The sequence below is a fragment of the Amphibalanus amphitrite genome, unplaced genomic scaffold (genome assembly GCF_019059575.1).
Source record: "Amphibalanus amphitrite isolate SeventyFive unplaced genomic scaffold, NRLGWU_Aamphi_draft 000376F_arrow, whole genome shotgun sequence".
In the NCBI taxonomy this organism is placed as follows: Eukaryota; Metazoa; Arthropoda; class Thecostraca; order Balanomorpha; family Balanidae; genus Amphibalanus; species Amphibalanus amphitrite.
Genome location: NW_024881870.1, coordinates 542692 through 560679, shown reverse-complemented (window position 1 = coordinate 560679; position 17988 = coordinate 542692). Strand labels below are relative to the sequence as shown.

General features: G+C 51.1%; 3 protein-coding genes across 3 annotated transcripts; 2 read left to right on the top strand and 1 right to left on the bottom strand.

Moving 5' to 3' along the window:
• Positions 1–360: 360 nt before the first annotated feature.
• Positions 361–13108, bottom strand: LOC122389923 (branched-chain-amino-acid aminotransferase, cytosolic-like). The gene is made up of 7 exons (XM_043382429.1): positions 12823–13108; positions 9133–9201; positions 7094–7300; positions 6559–6789; positions 6116–6304; positions 1593–1862; positions 361–1196 (listed from the first exon to the last, which is right to left on the bottom strand). The coding sequence occupies exons 1-7, from the start codon at positions 12862–12864 to the stop codon at positions 1008–1010; spliced, it is 1197 nt and encodes a 398-aa protein (XP_043238364.1). The 5' UTR covers positions 12865–13108; the 3' UTR covers positions 361–1007.
• On the top strand, positions 3880–5872 carry LOC122389922. Its single transcript, XM_043382428.1, has 2 exons — positions 3880–4131; positions 4590–5872. Exons 1-2 carry the CDS (start codon positions 4039–4041, stop codon positions 5790–5792), a joined length of 1296 nt encoding a protein of 431 aa, XP_043238363.1. The 5' UTR covers positions 3880–4038; the 3' UTR covers positions 5793–5872.
• Positions 13109–14387: 1279 nt separating the features above from the next.
• Positions 14388–15344, top strand: LOC122389911 (low affinity immunoglobulin epsilon Fc receptor-like). Its single transcript, XM_043382405.1, has one exon. The coding sequence runs from the start codon at positions 14388–14390 to the stop codon at positions 15342–15344; it is 957 nt and encodes a 318-aa protein (XP_043238340.1).
• Positions 15345–17988: the final 2644 nt, after the last annotated feature.

The window sequence follows — 17988 nt, the reverse complement described above, 5'->3', positions numbered from 1 at the left end:
TAGCTCAAACGAAGACTGACGATCCATAGCTCGTTCGGACATAAGGAAAACTCGTCCGCCTCCACTACCCAGAGAAACAGATGTTCTCAAAAACAGAAGAACTCCATTCTACCTGATTCAAACATTGCACAGGATTCTGATGCGTGTGGTAGTGCCGGCGCTTGGCGCACTAGTGGTTTCGTTTCGGTCACCCTACAATAGCCGTTAGAATTCACATCCTAAGTCCGAAAGACCAGCCTCCTATACGTAGACTAATCTCTTAAGCACGCCAGCCGGTCATTACACTACCTATGAAACACATGGGCTGAAACCGATATGGACAACAGAAAACGCACATTAAAAACGCCTATAAAACATCACATCTACAACGAAAATGCTACAAAAAGTCAATGCCAAGACTACGACGACAAAGGATTCAGCTCCATCAATTTGTTCACAGTCTCGCGCTGAGATATACAGTCTCTCGACTCGCACTCGAGAAAAGTTCGTGAGCGTGCTGCCCACTCGGCATCTGGCAGACCTGGCATCCAATGGCATTCACGCGGCACTAGAGGTCACAATCCAAAAGGAAAAACGTTGGCTGCGAGTATTAACACTATGAGCATTTCTGCGCGGCTGGTTGCCGACTATTCCGGTTCTGCCACACAGGTGCCGCCGGTACCCGCGGGCGGCCGACCGACCGCCCCTCCCTGCTCCGGTAAAACGCCTCCGCCTGCACTCCTGACCCGTTCTCGCCGTCCGTCCCACAGTATTGCACGTTACGCGGCTCCCGCTCTCACGCGGTGAGAACAGCTGCCGCTCTCACAGCCGCCGGCCGCCGGCCTGCTCACAGTGTGAGCGCCGAGCGGCCGCACTTGGCCCTCTCTACCAGAATCCGGCCTATTGAGCGCTACCTACCGAGCCGCAGCCTGCCGTCCCCTCCATCCGCTGACGGTCCTACCACTCCCGGCGCGGTGCAGCTGTATCGCAGCGCGCCGGCGGACCCACCGCGGCCCGGCCGGCGCAGCTCAGTCGATCGGTTCGCTCCACGGGTGCTCAACACGTCCGTACTGTATGTCAGAGAGAGTGCTGAGGATCCGGTGGGCCAGCGAGGCGTCTCCGTCCGGCGTCGGGATGACAATGTCGCGGTCCATGTACCGCACCCGCTCCACGGGACAGACGACGCAGGCCGTACCGGCGCCGAACATTTCAATCACCTGCCGCCAGAGGCGCCACCGTCAGTCGGACCGTTCAGCGAGGCCGCGCACGGGCCGAGGTTCGAGGGGTCACGGGATGTGGGGATCTGGCGCAGTGCATGATTGCAAGCATAAATGATATAAATAACAGCAAATTAGATTATCCATAAAGCAACCAGTGAATTGTCAACTGAAGAAACAAATCATACATCTCATCGTTCATCAATCCAGCCACTCAATCACATGAACAACTGAAGGCTTTGTTGATGAAACAACTGATCTTTATTATCTCCAACGAAAGCCGCCAGACCTCCAGGTCCACAAATTTAACAGCCAATTCACAGCCGAGCTCCTACTCCTTCTCTCCTTTTCCCACCCCTTCCCTATCATTTGTCTCCCTCTCCCTCTGAGACTCACCCTGCCCTGTTCGGACGCCCTGACGAACTCTCCCATGGTGAGGCGGCGCTCGGAGACGGTGAACTCTCCCCACTGGCGCGCCAGGTCCAGGATGCTGCGGCGCGTCACTCCCGGCAGGATGACGCCGTCCAGCGGCGGCGTCACCAGCTCCCGGTCACCCTGCTCGTTGGTCAGGAAGCAGAAGATGTTCATGGTGCCCACCTCGGTGATCTCGTGGTCCTCTCCGTACAGCCACATCACCTGCTGGAGGTCCTGCTTCTCGGCTACTTTCTGTCGGCATAGCCAGAGAAAGAAGGGGTATGTCACATGATTGAACGAGTCATTGATGGCGGACTTTTTATATGAGTGGTTTAACATGGGTTGACGACACACTTGTAGTGGGAGCTGACCAAGGTCATATCAAGTAGATAGCCTTGAACCAGGCGCGACAAATGTTAAGGAAACATAGCTCAAAAGGGCATGGGTGGGCAAAAAAGATGGAAAGTTACGTTTGAGTTACATAACCATGCCCGGTGTACCGTCAGTCTTGGTAAAATGCACATAACAATATAAACACAGATGGCTTACACCAGCGAAGGATTACACAATATCTGTCATCGTCAGTGTTTTATTTTTCTTCAGGAACTGCAGGTACACGCCACTTATCAGTAATGAGCATACGTCGTATGGCTTTGATTTTGTTTGTCATTTCGAGCCGGGTAAGATGGTCATCATTCTGAGCAGAATGTGTTCGAGTTGTCATTCCTGGTTGAACATTCTTAATTAAGAACATTTGGATTTGAATGGGATTGAGCAAAACAAATCGAGCTGAAAGCAATGTCAAGTGGAGTGTTTCAAGCACCAGCATTGAACGTCGTAAAATGAAAGTCTAGACCATAAGCTAAGAGTCTTTGCACGAACCACTCATAAAATGAGAGCTCTGTCAACAGTCTGCATCTTCGTGCAAAGCCTGATTTCATTCTGCACAACCCTCCCACTCCGCCCCGCCGTTCCGCGGTGAGCGGCAGAGCCCGCGGGCAGTGTCCCTGACCGTCTGACCATTCGGCTCCCCGGCCACATCACGCCACCTCCTGGCCCCGCCCCTCCACCCCTCCCCCGGCCGGGGGTTGGAGGCTCGTCCGGACGAGCCCACCCGACCGCTGCCAACTGGCAGAGTGCCAGCTAGCTACATCGACCGGGCCCGGCCCCCGGTGCGCGGCCGTCTGATCCCAGCCGCCGCGCCGTCCCAAAGGTGTGGTGACTGGTGTGTGTGTCAAAGTCACCGGACTCTGACGTAGAGGTCACCTCTGACTGAGTCAACATCCACAAATAGAAACGATTTTCATCATGTCGATTAAACTCGTTGCTTGCTTGAATAGTATGGTGATGAGGTCATTCAACAGTTTTGCAACATCTTCGCACTTAGGATGACCCATGCAACATGCAACATTGATCTTCAGACATTGTTTACTTTTGATCGAGACTCGCATATGCTCGTTTATCACCAACATCACTACGGTAATGTCGTGGCATGCCAACCATACACACTAAGTACAAATATTTCGAAAGGGCTCTGTTTAGGCCTTGGGGGTGTAACGTATTGCGCAGGTCACCTGAGCAGCAGGGCTATTGCGCAGGTCGCTGACAGTGACCTTCAGCGTGCCAAAGCAATATCTAGCGTCAAAGGCAATATTTAGAAAAGAAAGCTTGACGTGGCCACATAGCCGGATACCTACATAACATCTCGGCCAATCCAGGGATCAATAACATTGTATCTTCCTGTGTAGATTCATCTGGCCATGTAATTGAGCTCTGCCGCGATAGCGCGTCAACGTCCATCTCCGACGCGCACCAGAGCTACTGCCTGCGCAGTAGCCGGCCGGCCCATGGGCAAATCTGTACTCCCCCAGCTGATGTGACCGGGAGGATTAGCCGGCTATTTTCAATAAACGACGCAGAAGCAGCCTGTAGCGCTAGATGTGAGGTTTGGATGAGACAATACAGTAAAACTACATAACGTTAACACGATATTGTGTCCGCGTTGTTGTTTCAAATAATTGACATGCATTGTATCAAAACCTATCTAAGGAAGTGAACAAACCAAACCAGTAAAGAAAATCCTAATATCCATCGTATCACCACCGAGGGAATGCATCGACAGCGATATCGCTTCGCAAATCAAGCACAAATACAAAAATGTAGGTCACCCCACAGCGAACTGGGCAAAATATAACAAACTGCATCGATCTTTACATAACAAATCACACCCCGTGCCCGAGACACCGCACCGTACCACAGTTTACCATTCATACCATCAACCTCATCACCCTCGATCACAAGGAACTCGGGTTCGCACGGTATCCATGACAGAACCCAGTGGACGTTATACACTTTTACTCATTGACCTCACATATGGCAGCAAATTCGGCTGAGGCGGTACAGGACGACTCTGGTGACCCGAGAGTCCATGCGGAGGAACAAGGGATGGACCTCAGTCGTGTCAGAGCCGCCTGGAAGGCTGCAGGCTGGTCAGAGGAGCGACGGGACAGCAGACACCCAGGTAAGGACGCTATAATATACCTGAAGTAGGACAATGTGCTGGTGTTTTTTGATCTCTTTGAACTTGCTGGATAAGAACTGGTCTTGTCCGATACGGTCAACCATATCTTCATCGCAAATTTTGACGGCGTGGGTCTTATCCGTGGTTACCACTGGCCACGATAATATTCGTCCATGGAAGCCTTAAGTCATAAGTCAGAAGCATCTGAACATAGCTTACCGTCTTCAAACAACTTGTTTGGAAGCGGCTGAATTAAGGTCAGTTGGCAGAGGTGCTCTCTCCACCTCGGAGCTATCATTAGGTCCATTCGCTCTGTTGTCAGCCGGGGAAGGTCCGGTAGCTCACTCCCAGTCAAGCACCAGTCTGCCACTGTGGACTAAATATACGCACAGCGTCTCGCCCGTTGCCAGGCACACCATCGTCGTTCAGTCCCTAACCCCAGACGCCCTCTTTGACAGGAGTTAAGAGCGGAAGACACAATGGCCGTGGCAGTGACAGCGGTGGCCGCTCCGCTGCTTCTGCTGGCGTTCTCTGCGCTGCTGAACGACTCCAATCTCCCAGACCCCGGCGGAGTCCCGTCCTCCGCCCATCTATCTCCCGCCGAGAAAGTTCTACACGATGTCCTCGCCTCACAGCGCTCCGTCGAGGGCGAAATCACGTTCCGCCTGCGCCGCGTCATAGCCGAGCGTTTTATTGTCATAGCAGTGTCGCACCTGCGCCGCATTTCGCCGCTGTTCGCCGGAGCCACCGTGGAACACGACGGCGGCGCGTACGAGCACACGCGCGTCTCAAACGTCGCCGATTTCGACATGTACACGATGCTGAACGCCGAGCCGCTGCGCGAGTTCGACCTGCGCAGTGACGGTGATGGTGGGTTTGTGGTTCAGCTCCGCCCCGGCGCGGACCGAGACCAGCTTCCCGAGGATCTCGTCCACATGCTGACAGCGGACGGCCGTCTGGACGCAGGGAAGTTCCATGCGTGGATGACAGAGCGTGTGCTGTTTGCGCTCCGAGAGGCGGCCGAAGAGCATCCCGACCTGCGTCCGGTGGTGTACCAGACACGGGGCGCGCCTGGGGTCAATCTGACTGACTTCAGTGGAGCTAACATCGAGGTGGACTTGACCGCTAAGCTGCCGGTGCCGCCCGCTGGGGACGCTGTGCTCCGACCGGCGGCTCTGCGACCCTGCGGCACGCCGCTGGTTCCGCCCGGCGGACGGCCCGTGTGGTACCTGTTCCCGAACCCCGCCCGCAGCGGAGGGGCGGAGAGTTTCAGCGCCAACGCGCCACGGCTAGAGATGGCTCTGTTGGAGACCCAGCCGCTGCTGCAGCGGGTCATCAGACTGCTGAAGACACTAAGCAGCGTCCACGACTGGCACGACCGCTTCCGCGCCTCCTCGTTCCAGCTGAAGCAGGCAGCGTTCTGGTGGCGCGAGGAGCACTGCGCAGAGACGCGCCTGCTGCCCGCCTCAGTGGGCGTTCTCCGGCGGCTGGAGGAGGCACTGCGCGCCCGACGACTGGAGCAGTTCTGGTTCACAGTGCCGACCGAGTACAGGCTGCGGGAGGAGCTGCGAGCGGCTGAGCTGGCAGACGAGGTGGCACGGTTTGTGGAGGTGCTCACCAGCGGAGACGCCGCCAGGATCCGGCAACTCTTCCGGATGTGAACTAGCTACGGCATTGGAAACACGTTGGAACCACTTGTGAATGCTCCGAGATCGAACCCATCTACGGTATTCCACAGGAAGAGCGGGATGCATTTAAGGCGAGGATATGAAGAATACAATCTAGTATCCGAGGCTAAATCGCGTATGTTCGAATCAAATCTTAAAGTATCAAAGCATGAAAATTAAAAACACACTCACAGCGACCCAAAACAAGCACTATTATAAAGAATAAGTTTCTCATCCTTCCGGCCGCCGCACTTCTTCACTAACAGAAGTTGGATAGAACGAGCCGTGACAGTTCCCTCCCGTCCCCAATCACTGACCTGCACCATAACGGTAGGCGCGTAGTTGGCCCCCATCTTGGCGAAGCCGCAGCCGCCGCGCCACGCGCGGATGTACGCCGGGTCGGCCAGCAGTGAGACCGGCTTGAAGCCCGAGGCAAAGTACGGGCCGACCGGGCCCAGGATGACGTACAGCACCGCGTTGTTGGACGCCGAGACGCCCAGTGTCGGCTGCCGAGTAGAACAGTGGTCAGTATGCAAATAGCTATTGAGCTATTGATGCATGTAACTGGGCTGTCACTAAACAGTGAGTCTCAACTAATCGTCAAAAAGGAACATAAGAAGCCATTATTCTGCATTCAATATCTACCAGACGAGGGGTCAAATTAGCATCAAAGATCACTGACTTTATTCTCTACCTATTCTCAACACTCCTTCCCCAACACGTCATCACACCGTTCCTCGGAGCACTCGCCCTCACACACCTCCGTGCCGATAAGCGTCGGCCGAATGTAGAGACTAGAGGCGGTCGAGTGGGGCACCCACTCCTGGTCGATGGCCACCAGGCGTTTGATGCACTTGGTGAGCTCGGCTCCGTCAAAGTTGGGCAGCACCACCCGCTGTGCCGTGGCGTTCATCCGCTCCATGTTGAGCGACGGCCGGAACAGACGAATACGGCCGTCCACACCCCGGTACGCCTTCATGCCCTCAAACAGCTGGGGATGGAGACGGGGAGCGGATATGAGACGGGAAAAGTACATACAGAGTTAGGTTGTGTCTTGTGTGTAAGTGTGTGTATGTGCAAAAGAGATTATTGAACTGGAAATATCGCATCGAACACCGTCCATCTTAGATTATCTAAGTGTGTTGAAAAACCCTCAATCCTTCAAACTACATCCAAATGTCAGCGGCTCTGTCCTTCCACATCTTCACTTAATGATGCACACAACAGCTAATAGCATCGCACATCATCACCACTCACCGGGTATAATCCCGCGCCGAAGTCATCACATCACCTACCTCAAGGGCATAATGGAGGACCTTGGCGGCCGGGTGGATGGCCAGTGGCTGGAGAGGCGTGATGCGCGGGTTGGCCCAGCCCTTGGCCGCGCACCAGTCGATTGTCAGCATGTGATCGGTGAAGTGCTTGCCGAACACCAGGCTGGAGACGGGCGGCTTCGGCTTCAGCTGGTCCGGCGTGGCCAGCTCCATGTCCATGTCCTCGAACTGGGGACAAGGCGCAGAGAGGACGTCAGGGGACAGCACTGGAGATGTTGAAAGGTGGAGACAGACGACATTATTGATCATATCAGATATTGGGTCTTTTAATATATGACGAGTTTATCATTAATCAACCAATGACATCACGAAACTTAAGCTCATTATCCAGTGTGTCGTATTGCTGCCGAGTGCTTCAAATACAAAACTGCATCTTACCGGTATTTACAAAAGAATGTAAATGCGGAGAATATTGCAGTTGTTTTAAATTACCCCATTTTCAAAAGAAATTTATTAGAAGCAAATCCGCTCCACGGCCCTTGCGAACCACTGAGGCACAGCTGCCTCGGCAAGTCAGACTCCTTTTCATACTATGAGTACCTATTACGAGTAGCTCTCCCCAGCCCCCAGCGACCCATTCTGGCGCGTCGCTACCGTGCTAGCTGAGTTAGGACTGAGAAGGCCGGAGGGGAGGGGAGGGGGACGGTCGGCCGGCGCGGCGTCCGACGTCCGACTGACAGATGGGTCAGCCGCTGACACCTGGCCCACTGCCCCGTATCCAGGCGGCGCCAAATCATGGCAACACGCGCGGCTGGTCGGAACCAGTTTAACACCATGCAGAGTAGTAATAAAAACGGCACATTATATCATCATACAGCCTCGAACCAAACAACTGAAGCGTGAAAGTCGCAGGACCGCATATTGATATTACTATTTTTTCCAGCAGTGTCATCAACATCCTCTACAGCTACACCAATGTCGCCACCAGGATCAGTTGACCAGGCGGCTGACAGGAACGGTGTTACGAAGCCTTTTTTGTCCGGCTAGCAGGGACTCGCCGACCCCAAGCCCAAGATTACTTTCCCCAGCCCACCGTGAAGGGTCATCGATCCAACCGGGAAGGCCCGGCCGACCAGACAGCTGACAAGGTCACCAGACCAGACACCCAGTTTTCTACCACCTAGCGACAGCGACACTACCCAATGCACTGGTCGTAAGAACAACGCGGAATGGCTCTGAGCTCTGACCGTATACAGGTTACCGTGTGCAGCAAAATCTACTCTAAAAGGTGTTTGCTTGCAATGAGTTAGAACGCGTTATTGTTATTCGTTGATAAAAAGATAAAATTTCACTTCGTTAATAATTTAGGTTAGTGTCATTTTCAGAATCAATAAAAAACGGGGTGCGTCCGTTTTCCAGAAATACGAACACCGTCATCGTAACTACACTGTCAGGTCCTCTGAAGCCACACTTCCGAAAAACGAACATCTCACGCAAGTTTCACCTATCCCAAACCAGTCCAACCACCAGGAGCTATAACGTCAAAAACTGTCGTTAAATAATGACAGACCCGGGACCCCGTCAAGCAACGTAGAACTTCAGCCGGTCACCTTCCATCGCCCCAGAAAAGTGCGCCACTGGCGACAAACTGCTTTCATTGTCCGTCCACGCAGCCGGGTGTCGCACGTGTCGCGAGCTGACGGTGGAGATCGCCGTTAGATCGTCACCGGTCCGGCCGGTTCGCCGGTATACGGTACATCGGTGAGACCCCACCCGTGACGTCACACAGCGCGTGGCCCAGATATCGTCAGTGAGCGGGGTGAGGCGGGGTGAGGTTCAGAGACGGTCGGCGGAGCAATGCGGTGGGAAAACGGACTCTGGGTGACGGAGCAGAATGCGATACATTCATTGAATGTACGATAATGTCAGTCGGTGGGCCAATGAGAGCATACATAAATCCATAAATCGTGCATTTAAAGAGCCAGGGAGCTTGCATGCAGCAGGTGTAGTTCAAAATTCCACAAGGAACCAGAAAATAGGTGCGAGTCCAGCGCACTCACCTTGAATGTTTTGTTGAATGACACATGTCGAACTGCCTTGCACGAGCAGCAATGCTGCACACTCAGGATCTGAAAACAGAACAACAACTCGGTTATCATTGCAGGACCCATGATGAGCTGAGATGCAGTTTACCAAGGAATTTACAAGTTCACCTTACAGTGGTGAAAACGAATTTCTACGAAAGCCCGCTTTCCAATTGAATACATTTTATTTGGATTTCCTCACACCTGTCTGAAAGAAAGCAGAGAGTGGGTGGTTCAGGACAGAGAGTGGTGGTTCAGGGGAAGCAGTGGCGGGTCCAGGAGAGGGCAAAAAAGCAACTGCCCTTCCAAACGGCAACATTTCAGCTTCGTGCGCACTTCTTGCAGACTCAGCTGGACTCACTATGTTCGTGGTCAGATATGTGGCGACTGACTCTGAACCCGGAAAAGTGCAAGGTGCTGAGTCTGACTCTGCGGCGCAATCCAGTGATGGCAGCTCACGCGATCGGAGATGCTGTGCTTGACGCGTTCAAGTGATGCGAGATCTGGGTGTATTCTTAGACCAGAGGCTCACGTTTGGCGAGCATTTCGACCGCACTGTTCGGAAGGCCAACATGGCTCTGGGACTGCTCATGCGCACATACGCAACAGGAAAGCGGGGCCGTTCTTTCAGTATGACGAACTATCGGGCCATCATGTCGACTTACTTCGCTAATGTCCGTTCAATTCTGGAATATCGCAGCATGGTGTGGACTGGAACGGCTCAAACACATATGAAAAGGATCGAACGTGTCCAGGGAAAGCTCCTGGTTTGACTCTGTGCCCGCTGCCGTGCACATGTAGGAGTTTCCTTGGTCTATGCTATCATGCATGATACCAGCAGCATGATATCATGTTTATCATCTGCACGTGTTGAAACAGTTCGTTCCTGCGCCTTCAACCGCATACCAAAAGCCAGTAACGCTTTTCCTGATGTGAACAGAGATGTGGATGCCTGGGAGAGCGGCGCCATGGAATTAAGAACTAGAGTGAAACGGCATGTGATGGGAGACTGACAGCTGACGGTGTACCTGCAACCATTTCTGAATTCTGGCAGGTCGGTGAGTTATCAGATTTTACTGTGTTTGTGGTTGTATTTTTAGTGGTACGGGGACCCGCAGTTGCTGCTGTACACGAACCCCAAGTCTAACCGTCTGTCCTGTCCAGTAACAACCGATAACATTGATATCGTTTGCTGGTCCCTGTACACTACAAGAGCAGCTGAGGTTTCCTGTGAGTACCCTCTGACAGCTTATCGTTGTTCCCTGTGAGGGTGCTGGGACAATTTACTCAGGGTCGCTGTACAGTAGCAACTGCAAGTAAGTAGTAAGTAAGTAGCAACTGCAAGTAGTAGCTAGCCAAGTAGTAAGTGTATTGTGTATGTCTATTTGAGTTTTATGCAGACTGCACCTATATACCTATTACTGGATATCTGCCCGTTGGTGCTAAATTGAAGTAAACAATAAGCGATAAACAAACAAACAATAATTCAATTTAATCAAAACCCTAGTCCGTTTCAGACCTAACCACAGAACCAAGCCGATGTTCAGTTGTACTTCCCTGGAAGCAGAAGACTATTCAAATAAACTGTGTCTAAACTGAGTCATGCGTTCCCGAACAAACTACTCCTACATCAGCTCCGACTTTCAAACATCCATCAGCGATCGTGACAAGATGGCAACCCATCAAATGTAAATAATACAACACCCACGATACGCTGCGTGTGACGCCAATGCGCACGTGCCAGGGGATGTCGCAACGCGAGCCGATGACCGGCAAATGTGCCTCGGCCCCGCCTTCCGCGGCGCACATGCGACGTTACCCGATCGGTGCAGCTGTGAGGGGCGGGCCGGGGCGGGCAGCCTGCCAGCGCTCCCGCGCCGGCTGACGCCAGGTAGGCACACGCGAACGTCAGGCGGTGGCTGACCCGCCCGAGCACGAGAGCACGTCAGATTGGTTCACCGTTTACATAACTAGCAACGGTCGGTATTGTAGTAACGCAACAGCGATACAACTTCGATGCATTTACGATGCAGCTAGGGACATTGTTATCCCGCCCCTATGTAGGGCAGCATTTACTCTCTGGACTCACAGAACACCCTGACGAAAAATTTGGACACCGCTGCGTCACTCATTGATTTCCAAAATAACGATCTAGTGACAGACCCAGGGTGGGTAATACCTTCAATGACAGGACGGTCGGTGAAATCACGTGACTTGGACAGTTGGCTAGGCCTGGTGACAGCTGAGTTATTGATGCTACGAGCTAGGACGCACAAGTCAGGCAGGAGAAGGGTCAATGACTCAAGCAACGGTGCTGGGTGAGTCGGTAACAAGGCAGAACACGGTCGTAGACAGAGGTCTAAAGTCGTTGACGAGGTGATGGATAATGACGGATAACCGGGTTCAGCAGCCGATGCCGGATATCCGATTAAATAATCGAGATATAGCCGGGTGGCCAGTTCACATACGTGCCCAATGGTGTCAGCTGGCAACTGCTCCGTTCAAATAACCGCGTCACGTCTGACTATCCGGCGGGTCAGGTGACTGCAAGTGGTAATGACCCAGCCCAGGGAATACAGCTGGCCATCAGTACAGCAGGGAGCAGTGATCAATAGTATTCATGCAGCTGGCCAGTGGCCAGTGGCCAGTGGCCAGCCACTGGGAGAAAGAATGGAACATCAACACTCTGATACAGGATCTGTGATAGATGCTTATTGTTCAGTCACTGACAAAAAAAAAAAAACTCATTGTCTTGTCATTGCCACAATAGTTGCAGCATGGGATCAGTGTCCCAAAATAGTATTTTGGCTTGGGTGTCAGCTGGGAAAATTCCTCACCAAAAAAGGGCATGGGTATGGGAGTGGGAAGTTGTGGGCCAGATAAGACCCAAAAAAAGTGAGAAAGTGATCAGTAGCATATCTCTACCTACAAGTGTGGCTGCGTAGTAGGATGTAGGATGTAAAACAAACCTCCACATACAAGGTTTTCTTCCTTAGATTAATTGGGAGTGGAAAATCACTCTTAAAATTTGGAGGTGAGTGAAAAATGATTCATTTGGGTGTTGCTTCCCATGCAAATTGACAAACTTTAGGACACTGCATGGTACATTGCTGGAAACATTCTTACACTTGCCCATTGAAACCTTCCGAGCATAGCCAAGGTAGATTTCAAAGAGCCTCAAACTACCTGTGGGCACCCGCTTTAACTGTCCACTGGTTAGAAAGGCTTAGCGGAGGTCAAAAACCAAGGGGAACGGAGCAAGCAATGGTTCACAGCATCGCCACTCCACACATGGTGCAAAATGAAATTGCAAGTGGCTTGCACAACAATAATGCCAGGGCAGGGTTGGTGCTAACCACAAACACCCACAACATGAAGACTGAACAACCCAGCATTAACACTTGATTCTGCACTGACACCTTTCAATTTTGACTGATTGGAGTCAACTTGAGCCTAAAATAAGAACTAAAACATCCTGGAAAATGATTATTTAAGTTCCAAAAGTTATTTGCGTTATTTTCAACTATAACTCCTCATGGAAGAATGATGTAAAGTCAAATGTTTGGCTATAATTGTAATGAGACAAAATCATAAAATGCAAGGCATGGAATATGGCAGGAATCAGTTAAAAATCAATGAAAGACTTCACATTTTATGTTAACTCACCTTCCTGGCAGATCTAAAAGCAGGAATATATACTGAAGCCATTAAAGACCACACTTTTCACAAAAACTTCACAAGAAGTCTTCTTTCAAAGTCGCACCGACAGTCGACACAAACGGGAAATTGACTCAAGTACCACCGATATTCACTGAATATTTTCCTCAATATGTTATCTTGGCCAGCACAACACTCAACAAAACTTGAAAAAATGCCGGCACAGCACACGGGAGAGAGACCTCCGCACAGCTTCACTCGCAAACGACTTCTGTGTATGCTGGAAGCTGTTTGCGTCAATAATGGCTGTAGTGCGCCATAACTGACTTGCAGTGGCCTTGTGGCCTTGAAGAATAGTACTTTTCATTTTTATTTTAAGTATTTTTATTTTTGGATAGCAAAGTTTCGTGTTGAAAATGTGTCTGTCAAGCAAAATAACTTATTTAAAATAATTTTCTCTACAAAGGTAAGAAAAATATAATCATATCACATCAAATAAGTCATGCAACATCACGAATGTAAGAGTTCTTTCGAGCTTTCACGCCGTCTATAAAGATCGTAGAGAACTATTTGGGCTATAGATGACGCTATACGCTTATTTGCGTGGAAACATACAGCTTACCCGCACGAAGGCGCCAGGGCTGAGGGCGGGCACTATATATTGACAAATGACAATCGCCGGCACACCGTTCCGTGCTTCTATCCTCAGGATACTGAAATCCTTCTCCTCCACGCCGCAACCCCCCTCCGGACTGGACAGGCAACTTTATCTCATGCGGGCTGCTCCCTTGGAGCGGCACCGCTGCTCCCGAGGCCAGGGAGCGCACCCCGTAGCCGGGTGCAGTGATTGCCTTGGGGCTGGGTGGCCTGTCCTCTGGACGGGCTCAGCCCCGGCGACTCACTAGGGTGCCTGCCCAGACCAATGTCTCCCCCTATATCCTATCATCCTCCCGGCTCTGAAATGGTCTCATTGGACCGAAAGGGCCTAACCCAACAAAACAAACAAACAAATCGCCGGCACTCCACAAACACCCGCTCCGTGCTTCTATCAGGATACTGAAATCCTTCTCCTCCACGCCGCAACTCTCCCTCCTACAGGTAATTAACCTGAACTGAACCAGGGCGCTGGGACAATCGTAATCGATATCGAGACAGGGTGGGGTGGGAGACATCACAACAATTCCAGGAAAACTACCGAGAATTTGACAGACTCCGACTCAGCAAAGGTCTAGTGCGACTCCACAGACCTGATTCTCAGGCCTGCTGCTGAACTGATATAGGTACGGCTGTGCAGGTCGCACTAAACATCCCGTGGTCCTCACATCTGAGCCATGGTCATTCGGTCGGAGCTTGGTCGGACTGATATAGCCGTCCATGTGAAGAGTTGCAAGCCGCAGCCAATCAGGCCTCATCCGGTAGATATAGACCCCGTGCTGCCTCCGGATGTGTGCATCCTGACCGCGCTGTCGCTCGAGTCTCCTGACCCGGCAGTGTGGCGCGCCATCTGCTGAGCTGTGAGCGCTCCGCGCTGGCTGTCCGCTGGTCACTCGGTGCCTGTTTCAGCGGCTGGCGCCATGGCTACACTCGTGTCTGCGCTGCTGTGCTGCGCGTCTGTGGTGCTGCTGCAGCTGGTCGCCATGGCGGGCGTGTCTTCTGGCGCAGCCCTCAGTCCAGCCCAGCCCGCCGTCACTGCATCCCCCAGCAGCAGCGCCGAGCCGAGCTCCACTTCTGCTGCTGAGTCCCCAAGAAACGGTAGCAACGACGAGAAACGCCAATACGACTGGGGCAAGGTGCTCAACATGTTCTTCGACCTGGTAACGAACAGCAGCAGCGCCGCATCTCGTCACCACTTTGCAGAGCTAAAGAAGCAGCTGAACGACCTGTCCACCGGACTGCACCAGGACTCTCAGTTGTCGACGCACAGCTCAGAGGCCATCGGCCGTCTTTTGGCTGGCTTCGAGGGCCTTCAGCAGCAGATACAAGAACTCCAGACCGCACAGAGCGGAGTGCAGAGCGAGATGGATGAGCTCCGAAGCGGCGTCGCTCAGATTCGGGATGTGGTGACTGAGATGATGCCTCTGCTGGTCTCTGTTCATCGGCAGGTCCTTCTGTCCTGTCCGGACAACTGGAGCCGACACGGCGCCTCCTGCTTCCTCGCTCCTGCACGGAGCGTCACGTGGCACGACGCCAATCGCACCTGCGTCCAGAAGGACCGGCGCGCCCAACTGGCCTCCATTCATGAGGACAATGCCGACTTTATCCGCCAGCTTCTCAGAGAGACCCAAGGATCCAACTTCTGGATCGGCCTGAGGCGGAGCTATGAGGATCCAGGCTGGGCCTGGACGGACGGCTCCCCACTGGACCACACCGCCTGGCGGGCAGGAGAGCCCAACAACGCTGAGGGCGAAGAGAACTGTGTGCACGTGAACAAACGGTCACACGGTTTACAGGACTGGAACGACATCGAGTGCTCCCGACAGATGAAGTATCTCTGTCAGATCACAACCCGTCAGCATAAGACGCCCTGGTAGCAAGGGCTGGAGGAGCCCAGTGAAATGGCATCGTCATGTTCGTATCGTGTCTCATGCATTTATGTCGTGTCTACAACTGTCATCATGACTCTATGTAGTCTCTCTCATACAGTCGCTTGACTTACTTTAATTTGAAAATAGCTGTTCGAATACGATTACGCGGATAATAATTGCGATAAGGACTCAAGGTCGAGTGTTGCCGCGACGCTGTGGTGACCGATCCAGAGCTGCCTTGCTACTTCATATGTGAGGCACTGAAACGTTCTAACGTGCCAGCTTATTGACTTGTCAATGTCTGAGCCATGCCTGTGTAACAATAAGTTATTGTATCTGGTAGCATCTTTACCCGCGTTTCGGACTAAATGTTGATTGTTGATTTAGCCGCACACAATACAATTGCAATCAACTTGTTTGGGTCTTAATACGATTGCCAACATGCAGTGTTTGAGAGGAAACAAGCAATTTAGGTATCGGTGTGAAAAGTTTTCCTGGAATAATAGACAATAGTGACCACATTTTTGTCACGCCACCCATGTATGATGCGTATAGGTAATTGAGACCTTGCAGCAACGAAGGACACGCAGTTACTAAATAGGTATTAAGCCGCGAGTAGGTAAAACAAAGCTTTTAAACGTCGAGCCGATAGGCGAGACGTTTAAAAGATTTTTTACCACGAGCGGTTTAAAGGGACCCTCCCACCTTCAAAAAAGTTAATGAATTGGCATGAAAGTGATGTCGCTCGGTTCAGAAAGAGCAAAAACGAATATCTACCAAATGAATATTCACCGGTTTTCAAGATATTAGACTTTTACTTTTGTTTACTTTTTGGGATCTCCGCTGTTCCTAGCGACTTTATTTGAAAGTGCGGCATTTGTTGCGCGCAAAGCAGCATATACCACCGCGTGCTACAAAACATTTTAGTCAAACATTTAAAAATCGTTAGATATCTGCGATGACGTCACACATTCAGAGGGGTATTCCTATGCATTAGCCCCTCTGAATCAAAATGCTGCAATTTTGAAATTCAATATTTCCGATTTAAGGCATTTCTCGATGTTGTGAGTGCCGAAACCGGTAATTGTGAGCCAGGGACCCCATTTTGGCTATCTCAACTCAAATCTAATGTTAAGGTGGGAGGGTCCCTTTAATAATTTTATCCCGTACCGCCGATATGTTTCGGGAGCTTAAAGATAAAAATACATTTTATATAAAAAAATGACATAATTCAGACTTAGACGAAATGTCTACTAGACGTTTAACATTTTGTTAATCGTCTAGACGTTAAACAAATCAGTTAAACGACATCTGATAATTTCCTCTCTTATCACGTGAAGCAATTGTAAACACTAGCCGTTTTCACGACGGCGATCTGGTACACATCTGGTGCACATTTGGTGCAGATTAGGTGCAGCTTTGGTCAAATCAGGTTCAGTGTGTCTCTTACTAGCTATCAGCTAGGGTTGCACTAATTGCTTATATGCCTGCTTTGTCATATTATCAGAAGTAGGGTAACTGTGGGGAAAACGCACCCCTGGGTTAAACGCCTCCCCTAAAAAAATCGTATTTCTTATCGACGGATAGGTGTTTTATCCTGTCATTCAGAACAGTCAGCTGCTTGTTTACGTAGGTCTCTATTTCCGGTTCTGGGTCTTGAGGAGCAGCGTGGGTAGGTGCTGATGTTGGTTTTGGATGTTGTTTTTGTTGTTTTTGCAGAAGATTCCTAATATTTTGATGCCCTCTTTATATCACAAACCTTGCTATTGTGCACATCACTCAAAACTGCGTTTTATTGTCATTCTGTTGAATATATTATGCTGCGGCGTTAGTGGCGCGTTTTTTGTCAATATTTTGTTGACCGGAAATGGAGTGGATGGGGCAAGACGCCTACTCGATGCATGGGGCAAGACGCCCCCAGTTTTCTGAAAGGGGGCGTTTTGCACGGTGGTGAAAGTGCAGGGTAGCGCCCTGTAGGTCGGGGCCGAAAAGGCCTCTCCCTGTCCTTTTTTGCTGATATATCCTAAACGACTGCAGATATCGTCACCAAACTTTCAGGACTCCTCCGGGCATCCATTTTACACATTGCAACAAAATTTTATTCCAAAGGCTATGATAGGTTGACCACAAATGACGTCAGAACGACGTCAAGTTCTGCCATGTTCATCATTTTCTGTTGATAGATGGGGTGGGGGCGCTTTGCACATGGGTGTGGGCGTATTACCCAGGGTATGGGGCAAAACGCCCTTTTGCAAGGGTACGCGAAAACCTTTTTGGGGGGTTAAATACCACACGCAGGTGTCTTTTCTTGGTCTCAAAACGTAGTAAAAAGAATGAGCTACATGATGGTGCCCAAAGGTTTAAGTAATCTGTGTTGGGTTGAGTGTCAGAAGGTTTCGCGCTTAAGGGGGGCGTTTTTGACCTATTCACCCTATCATCGATGAAAACACTGAAATAAATTCATAAGATACAGATATTTGCTGTAAAAGAGATTAGGCGTAGATTTGGTCAAATTAGGTGCACTCGCCGGATAGCCCGTCGTGAAAACGGCCACTGTCTACGGTGCGGGATAAAATACATTAATGTTTCTCGAAACCAGTTTATGATGTTGAAATATTTACGTGGTTCGATTTACCCAATGAGCTTTGGA

Coding starts and splice junctions, on each gene's coding strand:
- LOC122389922 (XM_043382428.1), top strand. CDS start 4,039: ATGCGGAGGAACAAGGGATGGACCTCAGTCGTGTCAGAGCCGCCTGGA. Junction 4,132..4,589: donor ACGGGACAGCAGACACCCAG/GTAAGGACGCTA, acceptor CCTCTTTGACAG/GAGTTAAGAGCGGAAGACAC.
- LOC122389923 (XM_043382429.1), bottom strand. CDS start 12,864: ATGGCTTCAGTATATATTCCTGCTTTTAGATCTGCCAGGAAG. Junction 7,301..9,132: donor CATTCAACAAAACATTCAAG/GTGAGTGCGCTG, acceptor CCTTGTCCCCAG/TTCGAGGACATGGACATGGA. Junction 1,197..1,592: donor GGGCGTCCGAACAGGGCAGG/GTGAGTCTCAGA, acceptor CTCTGGCGGCAG/GTGATTGAAATGTTCGGCGC.
- LOC122389911 (XM_043382405.1), top strand. CDS start 14,388: ATGGCTACACTCGTGTCTGCGCTGCTGTGCTGCGCGTCTGTGGTGCTG.